This window comes from Ranitomeya variabilis, chromosome 1 (genome assembly GCF_051348905.1).
Source record: "Ranitomeya variabilis isolate aRanVar5 chromosome 1, aRanVar5.hap1, whole genome shotgun sequence".
NCBI classification, from domain to species: Eukaryota; Metazoa; Chordata; class Amphibia; order Anura; family Dendrobatidae; genus Ranitomeya; species Ranitomeya variabilis.
Window position 1 is genome coordinate 190,277,040 of NC_135232.1, and position 21,775 is coordinate 190,298,814.

Consider the following 21,775-nt stretch of genomic DNA (forward strand, 5'->3'; position numbering starts at 1 on the left):
TTTTACTTTACGGCCAGCGCTCAGTCAGTGCAGGAAGTGGATGGTGAGGGACGTGAAGGTGAGTATGTACTGTTTGGTTTTTTTACTTTTACGATGGTAACCAGGGTAAACATCGGGTTACTAAGCGCGGCCCTGCGCTTAGTAACCTGATATTTACCCTGGTTACCATTGTAAAACATCGCTGGTATCGTTGCTTTTGCTGTCAAACACAACGATACACTGCAATCTGACGACCAAATAAAGTTCTGAACTTTAACCAACGACCAGCGATATCACAGCAGGATCCTGATCGCTGCTGCCTGTCAAACACAACGATATCGCTATGCAGGACGCTGCAACGTCACGGATCGCTAGCGATATCGTTTAGTGTGAAGGTACCTTAAGTCTGTCTAAGGCCTCGTTCAGAAGATCCGTATTTGGTCAGTATTTACATCAGTATTTGTAAGCCACAACCAGGAGTGGGTGATAAATACAGATGTGGTGAAGTGTTTCTATTGTCCTTTTCCTCTGACTATTCCCCTCCTGGTTCTGGCTTACACTGATGTAAGCTGCTGATCATGGCCTAACCAGCTCATACAGAGTACACCGCTGACACTTTGTGAATACAAGTGTAGGGGGAGGAGATCAGAACTGTCATTACATACGCCGCTCTGCATCTATCCTGGGCATTGAGGAATAATGCCCTGGTACATGGAATAGATGTAGAGCAATGTATGTAACACTCCGCAGCTCTCACTTCTCGGCACTGACCGTGACCAAGAGGCTTAGAACTGGCCTTATTTGTGTGGTTGGACACATCAGTATTACCACATCACACAGATCTCACTGTAATGTTTATGATGATTTGGCCAGCTTAGGATACATTCACATTTGCGTTGTGCGCCGCAGCGTCGGCGCCGCAACGCACAACGCAAACAAAAACGCAGCAAAACGCATGCACAACGCTGCGTTTTGTGCCGCATGCGTCCTTTTTTTGATTGATTTTTGGACGCAGCAAAAATGCAACTTGCTGCGTCCTCTGCGCCCGGACGCGTGCGCCGCAGGGATGCATGCGGCGCAAAACGCAAGTGCGACGCATGTCCATGCGCCCCCATGTTAAATATAGGGGCGCATGACGCATGCGGCGACGCTGCGGCGCCCAACGCTGCGGCGCAGACCGGAAATGTGAACGTAGACTTAGCTTGTAAAAAAAAAAGTGAATGTCCTGTTTAACCTCTTCCCAATATTCATCGTACACTTAGCGCATTGAGAAGTGCATTTTCACAAACTATTGTACATGTATTACCAGGCTAAGTAATGAGTCATCCCGCTGTGGTGGCCTGTAAGGTACTGACATAAGTAGGACCTGACACACCTCCTGTCTGTGTAAGACTGACCTATCTAATACCCTGCAATATATAAGCATTGCAGAGTATTTCACCAGCAGTGCAATCAGAAAAGTGATAATTGATGTCTCATATTTGGACAAAGTAAAAAAAAAAAAAAATCTAAATTTTGTCAAAATATAAAAGTATGAAATAGAGTGTTTTTACTTGCAAAACACTTGTAAAAATGGAATTGGACACACAATTGGGCAGCGGAGAGCAGGCTGTCAATCAGCTTGACACCAGTAGTTCCACCCTGTCAACAGGAAGACAAATTGCCATTGTGTTGACGTGGCGTCAGTTACTGCTCTGTGTCGGCGGTGAATGATGCTTGGCATAACAGATAGATATCAACTGCCTACTAGTGCTAATAATAATAATAATAATATTATTAATTTTTTTTTTTTTTTAAATCACGGATATCCCATATTATGCTTAATAATTTGAGGTTGTGAGGGTCCAACACACTGCCTGGGTCCAACACACTGTCTAGTTCCAACAGATGGATTGGTGTACAATCTGCGTTATCAACACAGTAGCCCCACACAATACTTGATGGCCATAGAAGAGTACTGTGCTTCAGCTTCCATTGAAGTGAATGTACTGCTGTACTAAGCAGCAGCCACTAAGCAAAGTAGAGGTCTACTGTATTCGGCCCATACATCGCGTAGTTCAGGCCACTGCTGAAACTCCATAAATCTTTTGAGATGGTTCCTCAATTATTGAGATTTAGACAACCCACTTAACTACTTATGGGGCACATGTCTCCAGAAGCACAAGCTGGACGTTATGTATTGGGCACTAAAATAACATATTTGCAATTTTCAGTCTGTAACATCCACTGTGCTCTAATATTTGAAAAATACCAGTGGGGTCAAAATAGTCACTACACTCTTAGGCAATTTTCCTTGAGTGTAATTTCCAAAACATGGTAACCTGCTTGGTGTTTCAGCTAATGTGGCAGCTTAGGGACTCTGCATTTGCCCCCCAGATATTACTCCAGGAAACTGTGCCCCTAAAGCTAAACAGCAATGCTACTCGTCTGAGCCATGCCATGTGCCCAAACAGTAGTGTGTGACTATATATAGTGTATTGCCGTATTTGGGAGAAATGGTGTAATAATTTAGAGCACTTTTTTTCTTATTGGCCATGGTATCTAAATCCACTTATTGTAACAAATGTCAGTTTTCATTTTCACACCGCTCAGTGGTAAAGAGATCTGAGGGAGGGGTAAAAATGTGCATTGCACACGGTTAAGAGGTCCCTGAGGGTTGTAGTTCACAAAATGGGGCCACTTTGATGGTTGTCTGCTGTCCTTGCACACCAGGAGCATTGTAAGTGGCATTTGCAAGCTCTGACTACCAAATTTGTGTTCCACAAGCTAAATAGTGATTCTAGCCTTTGGAGCCCTTGTTGTGTCCAAATAGTAGTTTCTGTCAACATATTATATTGGCTGCATTTGGGAAAAACTGCTTTAAAAACTTTGGTTTCCACTTCCTTCTATTCTTGTGAAAATAAAAAATAATTGTGGCAAAAACATAATTTTTTTTTTTTTTTTGTTCCCATGACCCAGCATTATAAAATTCAGTGAAGCACCAGTGGATTCAAAAAGCTCACCACACCCCTAGATTAATTTTTTAGATAATAGTTTTTGAAATGGGGTCACTAGTGGGGGTTTTTCTGCTATTCTGACACCTTGGGGGCCTGCAAACCAGAAGACAAGTTTGCTCTCCAAAAACAAAGTGTTTCTTCCTTTTACAAGCTCTATTGTGTCCCCAAACAGTGGTTTCTAAACACATGGGCTATTGCCACGTTTGGGAGAATTTGTTTGACATATTTTGGGGGCCATTTTCTCCCGTTACCCTATCTGAAAAATATTAATTTGTGGCTAAAGCATTTTAAAATGTAAAAATGATTTGATTTTTCACATGCCAAAGTTAATAAACTTGTGACACAACCAAGTCAAAAAGGGTCAGTGCAAGATGAATTCCTTGAGGGGTGTAGTTTTCAAAATGGCATCCCTTTTATAGGGGATTTCTGCTGTTTTGTCCCTCTTGGGTGGGCTGTGCTAATCTGACAGGGTGCCCAGAATTGCAGCCTCAGTTGCGCTTTAAAGGGCAAATCGTGCTTTTATCTTCTGTGCCGTGTGTCCAAACAATAGATTCTGGCCACATTTGGGGCATCTGTGTGTTCAGTAGAAATTGCTGAACACATTTTTTTGGTGTAGTCCCTCTCATTACAGGTTGTGAGAATAAAAAATAAATACAATTGGTGCTAAACTTGTATCCCTTCTAACATTCTAATGCAATTAAAAGGGCATTTCAAAAATGATCTGATTTTCTAAGTACATATTGGACCTGAAACATATCAGCTTAAATTGTACTTAACTTCTGTCAGTGGCTGCCTTATTTATGTAAGTCTACGTTCACATTTGCGGTCTGCGCCGCAGCATCGGTCGCCGCATGCGTCATGCGCCTCTATAATTAACATGTGGGCGCATGGACATGCGTTGCACTTGCGTTTTGCGACGCATGCGTCACTGCGGCGCACGCGTCCGGGCGCAGAGGACGCAGCAAGTTGCATTTTTGCTGCGTCCAAAATCAACCAAAAAAAGGACGCATGCGTCGCAAAACGCAGCGTTTTGCATGCGTTTTGCTGCGTTTTTGTTTGCGTTGTGCGTTGCGTCGCCGACGCTGCGGCGCACAACGCAAATGTGAACGTAGCCTTAGAAAAACATTGGACAACTGCAGAGTCGGTCTGATTTTACTAAACACTTAAAGACCTTTTCTGCAGTTTTGCGACTACAAGGCCAAAGGACTTCGTGTCGGAATTTCCAGCCTGAGCGATACCATAACCCACCATGGCCCCCTCATTGTGAAAGCATGAGATCTTGCGCTTTGAACTAAACCAGCACTGCTGCATCATTTACTAAGCAGTGAACTATTGGTGAAATCATTAAAGCGGTTACAGATTGGTAACTGAACTAAACCAGCACAACTGCAACACTAAAGTGCAAGATCTCCAGGTTTCACAATGAGGGGCACCATGGTGGGTTGTGGAAGTCTGCTTTGCATGCCAGAGCTCCAAAACCTGGAAGTTTGGTCTTTTGCAAGAAAGTTGGGTCCTTTGGCCTGATGTGAGGGACACTTGTCAGCATTTTTTGATAATGTTTAGAAAAATCAGTCTGATTTTTATTAAATTAAAAAGGGCTGCCACAGATGGAACATTTTGTTCTAAATGTAAAAATGATCAATGTTGCATACCATTGCTCAAGAAAGGGTTCATTTTTATCATTTTTTTTTTTTTTGTGTAATTTTAGGACTTCAGTGTAGATTTTTCAGAAATTGATGGTTTGGTGCAACACCGGAGAAAGGATATGGAAGAATACAGCAGCACTGGCTCTCAAACCCCAGAGTCTGAAAATTCTCAAGGTTGGTGTAATTTTACTCTTGAGTTACTCTTGACATTTAAGAGGTAACTGTAGTTACCAGTTAATAAAAGCAGCGAGTGATGGTATGTCTTAAAAAAAATAAATAGAAAAAATTTGCATGCTCCAAAAGATCTAAAGTGATTTTGGACCAATTGAAGTGCAGCATATTATGTAGAGGCTTGCTGTTCTTGTAAACAAATTGACCCAAATACTTTTGTCTGGCAACTTAATAAAGTGCTATCAAGTCAGTCTGCCGTGGTCTGATGATACGAACACACTTGTGAAGGCAATATAAGGAGTCCCTGGAATACATCTCCAGCTGCCTCTGCCACCAGTGATTGACATTCTGCTATGCATCTTTCTAACGCTGTCCAATGCCTTCGGTTTGGGCATATTAATGGTCATGTAATCAATCCTGGACAGATTATATAAACCTGAACATATAAATGGTCTGACATTAGTGAAGTTTTATAGAGTACAGCTATGTGAGGTGTGTATTGTGTCCTGGTTATTCCTTGTTAACTAAAGTACTTTGTCAATGAAGACCGTGATGAACAAGTCTCGAAAGGGAGAGCATTATTTTAAAAAGTGCCAAGTAATTAGAGCATTTTCTTACCTTGTGGGTCAGTAATAACTGCTGATTTTAATAAATATTAAGTTTCTACAGCAGTTTGTTTCCATAGCTCACATAACGTTGGTTGAGTAAGCACACCATTGTCTCAAAGCACTTACGCCTACTCACTGCAGTGATGCTTACGTGGCATTAAATGCAAAACCATCACACTAGTGATCTTGTATGGCTTTTTTTTTTTTTTGCTTTTCCATAGGCCTCTCAAGAAAAAGGTGAAGGGGGTGGGGAGACCGTTACTGGGAAGTACTCCTCAGACCAGTAAGATCATATAAAAATAGGTTTTAAACACCCGGTCTTGATTAGGTGGCATGCTGGAATGAGTCAGGCCAAATTCATTAAGAGGCACATGCATCTTAATTAATTTGGCTGGTCTGAAATGTAGCAGTTGGTAGCTGGAGTAAGGCTTGTGGCATAAGTAAATGCTTTTGCTCGTAATGAATTTGATCAGCAGGAGTTGCCACTCCCTAGTTCCGACCACTTTGACAGAGCTGGATGAAAAAGGAGAACACCATAAGTTGCAAAATTCTATCACATTCTCGCATTTTGACTTATTACACCATAATTCAGGCATAAAATCATTGATGAGTCAGGCCCTAAATGTTGACCTATTGCTTTGATTCTGTTTTATGACTTTCTTTTCCACTTCTAGAATTCCAAGAACTGGAGAAGAATATCATTTCAACGCCTATGAGTTTGGAAAATCCTTTGAATGCCTCTGATAAAGTGAAAGTGACTGAAGAAAGTGTTGGTAATTTTTATTTTTTGTTCTTCCATGAACTAACCATAGTGTAAAAATACAACGAGAAAAAGTAAACTTTTTTTTTCTTTTTTTTAGTTTACCGGAGTTTGTTTCGAAGAGTGAACTTTCAGCAAGTTGCATCACTGAATGGTTTGCTTTTCTTCTATGCAATTCTGTAAGTGTGTAATTTCACAAATTGGAAAATTTTATGCAACATAATTTACTAAGGTTAGTCAGCGGGACCAGAACGTTATTCAGGAAGTCATGTTGGAAATATTCTTATGATAAAGGATTCTCTGGGCATCTAACATAAATGACTTGTCATGAACATCAGATTGGTGGCAGCACAACTTCCCACCGGTCAGCTATTGGCTCCAGTTGCTGGCAGATGTAAACATTTAATGGAGCTTCATGGATGCTGCCAGGTAATATAGACCGGCTCATATTTAAAGGGGGTGTCCTGCTTGAGAATTTTACTTCATAGACTTGTATATAACACAAGGTTTTCACTCAACCTTCATGGGTCCAGTGATGCCTCTCAACTATTGCTTCGGTGTTGATTAGTTAGAGGTACCATCTCTCGTACAGCACTAATTGGCTCCTACCATATACTTCGGCAAAGCTGCTGATTTTAGTGGTGATGCCCTCACTGATTTGATATTGACCACCTGTTATACACCCAGATTACTCCATGTAATTATTGGGAATGGGAGTTAAGCATTTGCTTTATCCAAGATATAATTCTTGTAAGGGCCATTTGGATAGATTATGAAGCTTATGCGTAGGCTGTGTCTTTCATAGCAGACCTCCATTTAGGTGTATCGGGTCTAAACTAAAATACCAGACGCATCCCATAAATAATAGTGGCGGCACTTTTTGTCTGGAGAAGGGGTAATTTGACTCTCTTGTTATCCTATAACCTGTTTTGCTACACTTGTGTTTGGTATAAATGTATTGTTACTCAAGTTCATGTCTCTCTGTTTGCAGAGTGTGCCTCTTGATTTTCTCAACCTTCTATATGCAATCAAGAATTCTATACCTCGAGGAACGCCTCTCTTATTTGAGCTCTGCACGAGACACTGCTTTGAAAGAGTAAGAATGTTCTTGTGTGAATACAAAAATTGATAGGCCCTGGGAACCTTCATGTAAACAAGTATTTTATTTTTTATAATTTTCTTGCACTTAGTCCTGGGCTTTAATCTCACATAATTTTTTAATTGTACACTGCAGGGTTGAAGCTCCTGCAATATAGCCGGAGCATGTCCTGTCAGTGGCTGTCAGATACAGCTGCTTCTGTCTTTTTTTTTTTTTTTGTTTTTCCTTTTTCTTTTGCCATATGTGTAGTGCTTAAGAGCTATGATGATGATGGTGTAAAATGTGAACCATAAAAAAAGCTTTTTTTTTTTTTTTTTTTTTTCTTCACAAAGAAATTATGTAAATCATGCAGTAATTTTAATGTAAAAATGGCTACGGAAAAGAGGCAAAAGAATTGTTATTCATTAAGGCCCTTTCATGCCTGGTGGCTAAGGGGTTAAACCTTCATTAGGTTCTAAAATATACTTGCACAATACATCCGCACACTGCGATTTAATGAATCAATGAACGCTAACATTCGCACACTGCGATTTAATGAATCAATGAACGCTAACATTGCTGTAAACGCTAAGAACGGAAGGTACTTGGCTAGTGGTTTTTCTTCAGAGTACAAAATCCATCCAACCTCGTCATGGTGTACCTAATAAGGATGATCCCTATCACTAATGTCCTACCTCTCCATGTGCCTGACCAGGCCTCATCTGAATGGGGATGGAACTTACCATAAAACCTTATGGGAGAAGGATAAGTTTTCTTTTTTAGGTTATAAAATATACATCAGATTAATTTTCAATGACAAATTTAAAAATTTGGATCAACTGGATTATTTTACTATTGCTATTTTTGTTGTATAACTTTATATTAACCTATTCAATATTGTTTTTTTAAACCTATCCATGTTGGTATCTAATCTATGCTACAATTGTGACAATATTTTTTTTTTTTCTAAAGTTGCGTATTAATTGTTCTCCCTGTCCTCGTGTGATTGGACTGATACTTGTTACTGTTTAAGCCTTGCATGGCCTTTGCATATACAGTATTCCATTATTCTGGTGCCTAAGTTCAGTATGCCCTGTAGTCATCCATCGTGGGCTAAAATCTCGCAAAGTAATTGTATAGCAAGTCACTGACTACTTTAAACCAATAAATTGGTAAATGCTTATTTGAGAATTTATCAGTGCAGATCTACATATATTTGCTAAACTGACTCCAAAATTTTATTTGATGTTTAACCCCTTCATGACCCCAGCTTTTTTGAGTTTTGCGTTTTCGTTTTTCGCTCCCCATCTTCCCAGAGCCATAACTTTTTTTTTTTTTTTTTTCTGTCAATATGGCCATGTGAGGGCTTTTTTTTTTTTTGCAGGACGAGTTGTACTTTTGAACGACATCATTGGTTTTGCCATGTCGTTTACTCAACAACAGGGAAAAATTCCAAGTGCAATGAAATTGCAAAAAAAAAGTGCAATCTCACACTTGTTTTTTTGTTTGGCTTTTTTGCTAGGTTCACTAAATGCTAAAACTGACCTGCGATTATGATTCTCCAGGTCATTACGAGTTCATATACACCAAACATGTCTAGGTTCTCTTTTATCTAAGTAATGAAAAGAAAATTCAAAGTTTGCTACAAAAAAAAAAAAAAATTGCGCAATTTTCCGATAACCGTAGCGTCTTCATTTTTCGTGATCTGGGGTTGGGTGAGAGCTGATGTTTTTAATGATACCATGTGCAAAAAGAAAAAAAAAAAAGAGCATGAACCGCACATCCCAAAATCATACGTTGATCTAAAGCCGCTAGGCAAAAATTTAAATACTGAACATGAGGTTTTCAGTTTAACATTCTGATCAGACTGTATGAAGCCCACTGCCCCTTCACGGCAAACCTCGTAGTGGTTCCTAACGCCCTAACGGAGCGGAGCCGTGCGGCGACCACCGCCGCAGCGGCCATGCACCAGCAGGGCGGACGGCCTGTTGCCCCACAGCACCCATGCTGTGAGACTGAGTCCCCAAGACTCCAGACCGCGCCGCCCCACCGGCACAAAGCCACAGCAACAATGGCCGCCACACAGCACCAGCACCAAAATGAAGGGAGCATTTCAACTCGCCTTCCTCCAGCTCTTCAGTGAGAGCCAAAATGGGCTAGACCCCTGATGTTTTTAATGATACCATGTTGGTGCAGATATTCAAGAAAGAAAGGAGGGGGGAGAGGGAAGGGTTGGAGCTTGACACGCCGAGACATGCATCTGTAAGCCGTTGCAAATAAATGTAGCTGGTGGGTGCCGTACCTGCTGGTGATTTCAGTTGAAGTAGAAAGAAAGTAAGGGAATATCCAGCACATCCATCCAGTGTAAGTAAAATATCCAAAATTTATTAGAACATTTTAAAAGGGATTAAAAGAGAGAGAGGCCCTCTCTGCCTGACGCGTTTCTGGCGCACCACGGCGCCCTTAGTCATAGGAACTGATCTTCGATGTGGGCTCACCGCCGGAGCCCACATCAAAGCGGGGGTTCTGCCCTCAGATGAACTATTATGTGCGAGGGCAGAAAGGTGTTAAAGGAGTTGAACCATAAATGCATTTTTTTCATTTATTAACGGGAACGGTGATAACTTGATTACAAGGTTCACATAACATGGAGCCCCTACTCATCATGAGATCAGGGTTTTTGGAGTGCGCATTTTGAATAGGTGGATGTTCCCACTGGCGTACTGCCGCTTCATTGTCTATTCACTCCAAAGCCTGTCCTTGGTATCTACAGGGATCCTAAGAGTGGGACTCCCAGCAATAAGCAAATAACCCATATGCTGTGAACACATAATAGCTTTTAGGCTATGTGCACACGTCAGGATTTCTGGCAGAAATTTTCCTGACAAAAAACGGACATTTCTGCCAGAAATCCGCATGCGTTTTTACCGCGATTTTACCGCATTTTTGATGCGGGTTTTTTGCGTTTTTTCCCAATGCATAGAATAGCGGGAAAAACGCGAAAAAAACCCGCAAAATTAATGAACATGCTGCTTTTTTTACTGCGATGCGTTTTTTTCAAGGAAAAAAAACGCATCATGTGCACAAAAATTGCAGAATGCATTCTAAATGATGGGATGCATAATGCATGCGTTTTTAAATGAGTTTTTATCGCGAAAAAACCTGAACGTGTGCACATACCCTTACAGTGCAACCCCCTTTTACGCTTTAGATGCAAACACTGATGAGCTCAAATGAGCATTCCCACTGTGCATGGTCAGCAGCAGTTTTTGGAACTTTCATAGGGTTGGCTGGAGAGATGGGTATGCCATAAATGTCCAAGATGGGAATATTCACCATCTGTGGTTTGCCACCACCAAATGGATCATAGTAATCACCTGTGTGAGTGCCCACACGTATTTAATTTTATACTGAGACATCTAAAGGAGTCACACATAATATTGTATGGACCCACGTTGGTCTATGGGAAGTTTTTCACATCTGGGAAACACGCTGCGCTATGGATGTAATGTCCGGCCGGACCGCTGGGTCTCCTGACCACAACTGCCTTTTATATGTTCCTGTAAGTCAGTTGGCTCAAGGGAAAGAGAGCCAGCGGCCAGATACTGGTGTGAAACCGCCTTTTGGGGCGTGTTTACAAAGCAAATTTGTAATCTCGCTGTATGCATAAGCACAGGTTAATATTCATATCACACTTCTGCCTGTTTGGCATTCTAGGGTGCATACTAAATTGCAGGACTGCTTTGAGTTGTGTGTTTTTTGTTTTTTTTTAGTATACCGTATGTTTTTCTCATGATTTCTTTTTTACTTTTCCTTAGATGGTCATTACAGCAAGGTGTGGGAAGTTGGCAAGTAAATGCCCATGCAATCTGTGAGGAATTAACTGCAAATCTAGCAAAATTAGATCAGGTAATTGCTTTTATTCACAAATATTTTTTGTACTTGGAGGACCTCTCAGCTCTCATGACATGTTTCAGTAAGTGATTTGCTTTTCCTCTGAGAACTCCGGTCTGTTCATAAAATTTTGCATAATGCCATTCAACTTGACAAGGGGAATAATGCATTGTCAAGTGGCCATTACTACTTAATTACCCAGAGAAATAACAGAGGAACAACTTTGTTCTAGAAAATTCTCACAAATTGAGTTTGCTTAAAAAGTCAGGTCCGAAGAGTTGATGGGTTACTTTTTTTTAAACAGATATTATAGTTACAGAATATTAGAGATTAAGAATGACAATAAGTGCAGTCAATAAGGAATCTTGTGGGTGACCTACAAATTGTTAGCAGATTTTTAGCTATGGCTATTGGGTTTGCAGGTCGGTAACTTCTGATTTTTATAATGTGCCATTATCCCCATGTGGTACAGATGTCTTAGTTTCGCTTGCTAAAATGATAAAGCTGCATACACCAAAGGGAGCATTAGCGCTACTACCTTCTGTGAGTTCGACTCCAAGCCTGACCGCAAGTCGCCTAACGGCCTTATTTCTGCCTGTGGCTTCAAGACAGGAGAGTCACGGTTGGTGCAGGAATTGCTGCTCAAACACGGAGGCAACATATTTGATATTGTCGTGTCTGATCTATGAAAAAAAGTGTTTAAACTGTATGTTAAATGGCAAAAATGAAAACCGAATTGACACTTTCAGTCACTGCACTTGCGTAAAATATACAGTGAAAAGCGATTACAAAAAAATATCAGATTAGGGCACAAAGAAGCCCTGCTCCATGGACGGAAAAAGTTTCCTATATCCGTAAATGTCAGTACACTTCTTTTAACTACTAAATTATAGCAATACCAAACTTAGGACTTTGAATATGATTTTGCAGAACAGTATGATTTATAATAAAAGAAACCCTTTTTTTACAGGACAATGAATACTGTAAAAAAAAACAAAGTTGGGAATTTTCATTTTTTTACCACCGTTTGGATTTGTTTTCCTGTTCAATATATGGTAAAATAAATGGTGTCATTCATAACTACATCTCTTGTCGCAATATATACATCTGTCAACCGAAAAAATAAGTTGTTGTGGCATTTAGAGCAAAGAAAGGAGAAAAACAAAATGCAAATAACAAGTCTTGATACTTGGTCTCTATATAACTTTACGCTTTCATGTTTTGTTGGAGGTCTATCATCCCACCCTCCTCCCCGCTATTTCTGGATATTACATATATCATGGATTTTTCCCCTCTCTAATTTCTGGTGGCCACTAAGCTAGTGGGTGGAGATTAGCTGTAATGTCTCCCGTATAGAACATGCACCAGCAGGGATTGCTGCTCTACTTTACCTAGTGCAGAGACTGAAGCAGCAGAGGTATGGGGAAAAGTACATGGAAGTCATTGGGCGTCCCACACTGGCATAAGCTAATATACTTGGTAAAACACTGACGCACCATGTTTGTGCTTTTCTTACTTTTCTACCCCCTCCAATTCCATTGTAATGGTCTGTGTAGCCTTTCACATCACACTGCTGGCAGTCCCTCTTGTCTACAGCATAATATATTACTTTATTTTCAATTTTTTTATTTTATTTTTTAACCATGAGATGTAAACATTTTTCAGAGCAGCCTAAATATACACTCCCAGAGAATCCTGTGCTCCAGGCCCTCTTGTAAGGACCATAAAATAAAAAGGCCCAGATCTCTGGTGGCTTTTCTAAAATAGTTAGGAGAATGTATTGAAGAGGATATAAGAGGATGTCTGAATTTGGTAGAGCTTTAAAAAAATGAGTGTTTAAACGTATTACATCTCTATGGCTCTGTGTTAAATCTTCATTTTTATTACAGATTCAAAGAAATCTGCAGCAGCTCCTGGAAAACGAGAATTAAAATGTGAATTACCTAATGGATATTTATCTGCCTCCTGGATCAATCTCTGCTGGACAGAGTTTTGCGAAATGCCTTAAATGAACTTTATATGGAAGCCACATCGCATCTCAGGAATGTTAACTTGTTTGTTCCCTTTTTTTTTCTACCTATGGCAGAAGAGTTCTTTCCTTATTACATTTATTGCTTTTGGGTTTGAGATTGAAGACTTACTACATTTCACTGTGAATGAACTGTTTGCACATTTTTCAATAATGGTCAAAGAAGCACTCCTACTCACCTTGTCCAATTTTTAAAATACTTTGGCTGGACCCATAACCAGCCTTCCTTTCTGTATGGTTGCCACTTCAACGAAATTCCACACTCGTAAGATTGAGTATGCAAACTCACATTCCAATATTATTGACGTGTGACCAAATCTGTTCTTGCTCTCCAGCTTGTGTGCTGTAATTTCTCTGCAGCCTCTAGTTGAAAACCATTTACTTAAAAACTAAAAAAAAGTTACATTATAGAAAATATAGCGTGACTTGAGTGATGTCCAGGGCTGGAAAATAGGAGTCGGAACCTTTCTTACTGGTTGAACAGCCCTGCTGTGTTTCACACAATGTTGAGCAGGTGATTCAAACCATAAAGGTAAGAAAAAAGATTTTCAGAACGATGATCCAGCAGCCGCCTCTGCCGTCCGTCATGCATGTGTCACGCTGCAACGATGACGTCACACCGGGCCTTCTAATCAGAAGGTTTCCTGGGATGCCGGCAGGTTAGAGGATCTGGATCTTCTGGGCTGTAGACCGGTGATGACGCACTACCGATGTGGTCGTTGGACCTGGGTCCTGCAAATCTTCCTGCCGGACTCCAAGAAAAATATGTAGCGTTTTCTCTAGATATGCCCTTTTGAGAGCCTAATAGGTTTTGTTTTATAATTTTTGCAAAAAATACAAATACTGTGATCACTGTAACTATCACTTACTGTCCAATGTATTCCGTTTTATACTACAATTTTATAGCCTATTAACTAGGATTGACAACATTTTCTTTAAGACATTGTATATGTCGTATACTATTTTGCACAAGAATCAGGATGTCTTTAGTAACAAACAGTTCTTATTTATTCTATTTCTGCACATATTCAATAAGGTCATTTTTGACACCAGCCAGTAAACGTGTACATACCATATAACTATGCTTAATATTTGTCTTGTAGAATAGTCATTGACAATTGATTTCTATCCTTAGCTTGTTTACTTGGTATTGTCTGGAATTCAGCAAAGGGCATAGTTGGGCCACCAAGCAGTGTGCATTGATCTGCGCCATGCTAATAGGTCATTACAAAGTAATATATTACAATGTGAATTTCAATGTTTTTTTGCTGTGGGTGTCCATTTGGATTGATTTTGCTCATCTTTGCGTTTCAACTGATTTCTTGCATTTATTTTTGTGAAGACTTTGCCATCTACAACACTTTGTTCTTATAAAGCGGGTTGAGCATATTCTTGTTGATCTAGTTGTGCTGCCCCCAAACTGTTAATGTATTTTGATGTATCTATGAACTGTACTTTTTAACCATTTCTGTGAAATGTTTGTGATATGTCTAAAATGTTAAATAAATATAACTTATACATTCATAAATGGAGATGTTCGAGGTTGCTTTATGCTGTGCGTGCAATATTAATTTCATAGTTAAAAGGCTACCTTTTTTTACTATACGGACAAGGTGACTGGATAGTTATTTGGACACTGCTTTTCTGATGCAGAGCCCCAGATCCACTGCCTGGACAGTCCAAAGGTTGTGTTTTTGTTTTTTTTCAGATGCAGCCAAAATTGGTCTCAAGGTAGAAAGATAGTATAAAAGAGCCACTAATGGCCTGATAAATTCCTTTCTACACCAGCATCGCCACTGTGATTCTCTCCGCTGGATCTGGTTTGCTTACAGCGGTTACATACAGTCCACACAAGTGTCCTTGTGGAAAGCAGCAGGAAACTTATGTATTCTGCCATTACCTCCTTTACCCCCAAGGGTGGTTTACATGTTAATGACCGGGCCAATTTTTACAATTCTGACCACTGTGCCTTTGAGTTACGGTAATAACTCTGGAACGCTTGAATGTATCCCGGTGATTGAGATTTTTTTCTCGTGACCTATTGTACTACATGGTAGTGGTATAATTTCTTCAATATGACTTGCGTTTATTTGTGAAAAAAAACTAAAATTTGGCATTTTTCCAACTTTGAATTTTCATGCCCTTAAATCACAGAGATATGTGATACAAAATACTTACGAAGTAACATTTCCCACATATTTACTTTACATCAGCACAGTTTTGGAACCCAAATTTTTTTTTTGTTAGGAAGTTAAGCGTTAAACATTGAACAGCGATTTCTCACTTTTACAACTTTTTTAAGGGACCACATGACATTTGAAGTCACTTTCAGGGGTCTATATGATAGATACCCAAAAGTGACACCATTCTAAAAACTGCACCTCTCAAGGTGCTTAAAACCACATTCAAGAAGTTTATTAACCCTTCAGGTGTTTCACAGGAATTTTTGGAATGTTTAAATAAAAAAATGAATGTTTTAACTATTTTTCACCAAAAATTTACTTCAGATCCAAATTCTTTTATTTTCCCAAGGGTAACAGGACAAATTGCACAACAACGTTTGGGGTCCTATTTCTCCTGAGTACACTCATACCCCATATGTGGGGGTAAACCACTATTAAGACACATGGCAGAGCTCAGAAGGGAAGCAGCGCCGTTTGACTTTTTGAATGCAAAATTGGCTGGAATTGAGATCGGACACCATGTCACGTTTGGAGAGCCCCTGATGTGCCCCAACAGTGGAAAACCCCACAAGTGACCCCATTTTGGAAACTAGACCCCCCCCCCCCACAGAACTTGTCTAGATGTGTTTTGAGCCCCTTGAATCCCAAAGTGCTTCACAGAAGTTTATAACGTAGAGCCGTGAAAATCATAAAATCACATTTTCCACTCAAAAATGTTATTTTGGCTCCAAATTTAGCATTTAAATAAGGGTAACAAGAGAAATTGCACCTTACAATTTATTGTGCAATTTCTCTTGAGTATACAGATACCCCATATGTAGGGGAATACTACTTCTGAGGCACAGTGCAAAGCTCAGACTGGAAGAGGCACCATATTGGAGTTCAGATTTTGCTGAAATGGTTTGAGGGTGCTATATCACATTGGCACAGCCCCTGAGGTGCCAGAAAAACAGAAACCCCCTATATGTGAACTACACTCAATAAGATCACTGCACCCCCTAGATTAATTCATTAACACCACATGTGCCTCACAGAATTTTATACCACTGAGCGGTGAAGAATAAATGAATTTTTTAAATTTTTACCACTAAAATGTTTTAGCCCCAAGTTTTTAATTCTTCTGAGGGCTAATAGGAATTTTTTATTACAACAAACTGAGATCCATTTTTTCCTGAGTGTGCCAATACCCTACACCAGGGGTGGGCAATTAATTTTCCCGAGGGGCCACATGGGACCATGACTGTTGTGGATGGCCGAACTAATAGCTTGAATTTAATTCTACTCAATATTAATTTATTAATATTGTATCACTTAATATTGAGCATAATTAAGTATGCTGACACCCCTATATATCTTTGAACCCCCCACAGCCCCTTATATACAGCATGAGCCTCACACAGCCTACTACATATGTGGCATGAGCCCCACACAACCTCCCTATATACGGCATGAGCCCCACACAGCCTCCCTATGTATGGCATGAGCCCCACACAGCCTCCCTATGTATGGCATGAGCCCCACACAGCCTCCCTATGTATGGCATGAGCCCCACACAGCCTGCCTATATACGGCATGAGCCCCACACAGCCTCCCTATATAGGGCATGAGCCCCACACAGCCTCCCTATATATGGCTTGAGCCCCACACAGCCTCCCTATATACTGCATGAGCCCCACACAGCCTCCCTATATATGGCATGAGCCCCACACAGCCTCCCTATATACGGCATGAGCCCAGTGTCTCCCTATATACCGCATGAGCCCCACACAGCCTCCCTATATATGGCATGAGCCCCACAGTCTCTCCACAGAGCCCCCATACAGTCTCCCATATACTGCATGAAGGCTCCAAAGCCTCCCCATATATTGCATGACAGTATACAGCCTCACCATGTGCAGCATCTCACCCCCATAGCCTCCCTGTGTGCAGTATATCACCCCCATAGAATCCCCATGTTCACCCTCATGGAAAAAAAATTCCACATACATCGGTCCCGTGCCCAGGCGCCCTGCTTCTGTTGCTGTCTCTGATGCGCTGACTCTCCAGTGGTACACAGCTGATGCGATGACATAACGTCAGTGTCAGCTGTTTCACTCGCTGATTGGTAGAGTAAGTGGCCAGAGGCCCCTTCACCAATGCTGACTGCGAGAGACAGCGAGCGGGCGTGCTCCTTGCAGCCCGCGGACCTCAGATTTTCAGCCCCATAGCTGTCTCCGTCTGTGGGCCAGATGTGGCCTGCGGGCTGCACAGGGCCGGCTCCAGGTTTTTGAGGGCTCCGGGCAAAAGTCTCAGTGGGCCCCCCCTTTAACACATACCAGGATTCATGATGCACAGATACAGCAGAGAAATATAGGTATAGTACAATGCCAGATTTCACTTCTTACATGAGTGATAGCTACTGTAAATTCTACAATACCATACAGCAGAGGGGCTTTATATAAGTCAACCCTTTATATGCCAATTTTTGTGACCTACTCCCTCTTCCTCAGTTACCAGTAGCTATTTTATTGATAGCTAAACTTGCTGCAGAGAAAAAACTGCATACATTGAATGACAATTTTTTAATGGAAACTTTTTAAAGTAAACATTAGACAGTATTAACGTAGAACATTTGTAAAAGTGCAAAATGGGTAGCATATAGCACAGCCCACGTAGCATATAACACAGCCCATGTAGTATATAGCGCAGCCACGTAGTATACAGCACAGCCACGTAGTATATAGCACCCGGGTGTGGAGGAGAGGAGACTCTTCTCCAGGGACTGGGCACCATATCCCTAAAATTAAAATAAAAAAGTTTATACTCACCTTCTGGTGGCCCCCGGATCCAGCCCAGGCCTTAGTGATGCTCCCGGCAGCTCCCGTTCCCAGTGATCCTTTGCGACAATGACCTGTGATGATATAGCGGTCTTGCATGATCCTACATCATCTGGGGTTATTGTCGCAAAGGATCGCTGGGAACGGGAGAATTACGAGGAGCGGGAAGGCTGCGAGGGCCGCCGGAAGGTGAGAATATAACGATTTTATTTTAACATATCTTTTTACTATTGATGCTGCATAGGCAGCATCAATAGTAAAAAGTTGGTCACACTTATCAAAATGGGCCCCCCGTCTCGCTAGGGCCCCGGAACTTGCCCAGGTGCTGATGCCGGCCCTAGGGCTGCACTTTGCCCAGGTCTGCCCTACATGTATTGGGGAAATATTTTTCAAGCACAGTGCAAAGCTCAGAAGGCAAGGAGCGCCAGATTTTACTGTTATGGTTTGCAGGTGCCATGACCCACTGTGAGAGCCCATGAGGTGCCAGAACAGCAGAACCCCTCCATAGGTGACCCCCAATTTACAAACTACACCTCTCAATGAATTCATCTAGGGGTGCAGTGATCATATTAACACCATGGGTGTGTCACACAATTTTATACCTTTGGGCAGTGGAGACAAAATAACTACATTATTATCACCAAAATGTTGTTTTAGCCAAAGATTTTACATCTTCACACAAGAAGCGGGTAAAAATGGCACCAAAATTTGTCCCACAATTTCTTCTGAATGTGGCAATACCCCATATGTGGCTGTACAGTGCTACTTAGCCATGCAGAGAAACTCGGGAGGAATGGAGCGCTATTTGCCTCCAGGAGTGCAGATTTTCCTAGTTTACAGACTCCATATACAGAGCCCCTAATTGCTAGAAGAGCAGATTCCCCCCTCAACTGACCGCATTTGGGAAACTATATACCTTGGGGAAATTATCTATAGGTGTAGTGACTATTTTGACTTAATGGGTAATTTCCAGAAGCAAGCAGCAATCAAAGTTGCAGAGTAAAAATTTCAAAATGCAGTTGTGCGACCAGAACGCTCTAGTGACCAGTACATTGCAGTCACCAGTACATTATGCCCAACCCGTGCTTCTGGAGTCATGCATCCATAAGTTAAGTGGACTCTCATAGTTTCAGAAATGCCAAACGTGGACTCAGTATGTACACTGTGGGGCTCAGAAGGGAGGGGGCATTTGCATTTGGGAGCGGAGAATTTGCTGAATTTCTTTTGGCGGTGAGGAGTCATTTTGCTTTTCCAGAGTCTTTGTGCTACCAGTAACGTAGAAGCCCCCTATATTTCTGTTAACAGATGGCGGACCTGAGGGCTTACTTTTTTGTGGATTGAGTTGAAGCTTTCATTGGGAACATTTTACACAATGTTTGGGATCACATCTATCCGGCACTCTACACTGTGCACTTACTTTTGGGTTTCCATCTAAATCTCTGAGTGCCGTGATTCAGATGAATTCCCTGAGGGATTCATTCATTATAATGAGGCAGCAGAGTTAGGCTATGTGCACACGTTGCGGATTAGGCTTAGGAATTTCTGGTGCGGATTCTGCCTCTCCTGGCAGAAAACGCACCTGTGGTTTTTTGTGCGGTTCCGCAGCGATTTTTTTTCTGCGTTTTTGCTGCAGTTTTCTTACGGATTTGCTGCGGCTTTTACCCCTGCGGTTTTCTATAATGGAGTGGGTACAAAAACGCTGCAGATTCACAAAAAAGAATTGACGTGCAATTTCTTTTAAATCGCAGCGTTTCCGCAACGGATTTTCCGCCAAGTGTGCACAGCATTTTTTTTTTCATTGATTTACATTGTACTGTAAATCAATTGCGGATCTGCAGCGTTTCTGCACCTCAAAAAACGCTGCGGATCCGCAGCAAATCTGCAACGTGTGCACATACCCTAACTCTTGACTCCGTTTGGCCACTGTTCAGCAGTGTCCTTCTTTTCAGAAGTGCACAAAACTGTGGTCGACAGCACTTTATGCAATCCTAAAAAGATGAACACCGCCGGATCACAGGTCAGACGGCGTCCACAGTGCCTCCATCTGCCTCATTCTAGGGAATCTTCTGCCAGAGATTCCGTCTGAATCGCATATTTCAGAGATTTACACGGAAACCCCGATGCAAGCGTTCAGCGCAGATTAAATGTGCCCCAAGCCTTACTGCGATCCTTGGGAAACAGTGAAGAAATACACAGCATGTGAAGAATTGGCTTTATTTTTTTTTTTGTGCCGTTCCTCGTGAGGTATAAGTGATTAGGCGACTTTATTCTTCGTGTCAGTGCAATTACAGCGATACCAGATTTAGTCATCTTTCACACGTCTGTGTCTCCGGTACGTGTGGTGACAGTTTTCACACATACACAGGAAGACCCATTCAAGTGAATGTGTCTGTGTACATGTCAGTCTGTTTCCACAGACTGTGTGTCTGTGGGCAAAACACGCTGACATGTCCGTTTTTCAATGTCCATGTGACACGCATCGGTGCCAGGGAAGAAGCATTACAGCAAGCGCTGTCCCCCGGCGTCAGGTGCTGAACACTGCTCTCATCATTCTCCCCTGCTCTGCTGGCAATTGGCGCAAGCAGGGGAGAATGAGGAGTTAAATTTAAGTGATAAGAGACAAGAGGCAGCTGATAATGAGACTAACACTCCCATCAGCCTACCCCTGCTGCCTCTAAGGCTATGTTCACACGGTGCGGTTTTTGCTGCGGATCCGCAGCGGAATTGCACTGCGGATCCACAGCAGTTTTCCATGTAGGTTACAGTACAATGTAACCCAATGGAAAAAAGGACCCGCTGTGCCGACGATCCTTTTTTCCACAGGCAAATCCGCAGCGGTTTTGCCTGCAGAAAAAAGAAGTAGCATGTCACTTCTTTCTGCAGATTCCGCTGCGGGTTTCCAGCAGCACCAATAGGAAACTGCATTTGGAAACCCGCAGTGGAATCCGCAGAAGAAAAAGGATCAAAAACCGCAGCTAAAATCAGCGCTGAATTTAGCTGCGGTTTTTCAAAACAGGACCTGAAAAAAAAAGGATGAAAAAAAGGATCGTGTGAACGTAGCCTAATAGCAGTGACAGGAGGAGCGGCTGATGAAACCACAGTACCCGGAGGAAACCCACGCAAACACGGGGAGAACATACAAACTCCTTGCAGATGTTGTCCATGGTAGGATATGAACCCTGGACTCCAGCACTGCAAGGCTGCAATGCTAACCACTGAGCCACTATGCTGCCCCATCTGGGGGATAATTAGTTTTCAACCTGGACGGTGGCAAGATTTGACTGTCCAGGCTGAGAACCACTGGCGACTGAGCTGCTACGAGCGCAGCGTCAGTGACTGGTGGTGACGTCATAGAGGTTACCTTCGGTCACTGAGGCTCCATTCCTAGCCGGGCTGAGCTGTGGTGAGATCTGACGCAATCCCCGCTAGCACCTGGTTATAGAAAATACAGGGGAACCCATGTAGTTATTTTCATTTATTTATAGCGCAGGCGGCGGCTGATGAATACCTCCATCAGCCACATCTGCTGTCACTGTTAGTAGCGGCAATAGGGGTAGACTGATGGGAGTAATAGTCCTGTCAGCTGCCGCCTGCTGTCTTTTATCACTTAAATAT

At 41.8% G+C, this 21,775-nt stretch overlaps 1 protein-coding gene across 7 annotated transcripts in view; it reads left to right on the forward strand.

Annotated features, from left to right (window-relative positions):
- The window catches only part of GRAMD2B (GRAM domain containing 2B), a 219,916-nt gene extending 205,227 nt beyond the window's left edge, over window positions 1-14,689 (forward strand). For all 7 annotated transcript variants that reach the window (XM_077291290.1, XM_077291331.1, XM_077291314.1 and 4 more), the window contains 6 exons: window positions 4,684-4,795; window positions 6,075-6,173; window positions 6,261-6,339; window positions 7,152-7,256; window positions 11,057-11,147; window positions 13,022-14,689. In XM_077291290.1, coding sequence (XP_077147405.1) covers window positions 4,684-4,795; window positions 6,075-6,173; window positions 6,261-6,339; window positions 7,152-7,256; window positions 11,057-11,147; window positions 13,022-13,063 — 528 coding nt within the window. In that variant the 3' untranslated portion in view covers window positions 13,064-14,689. The remainder of the gene's footprint in view (window positions 1-4,683; window positions 4,796-6,074; window positions 6,174-6,260; window positions 6,340-7,151; window positions 7,257-11,056; window positions 11,148-13,021) is intronic.
- Window positions 14,690-21,775: the final 7,086 nt, after the last annotated feature.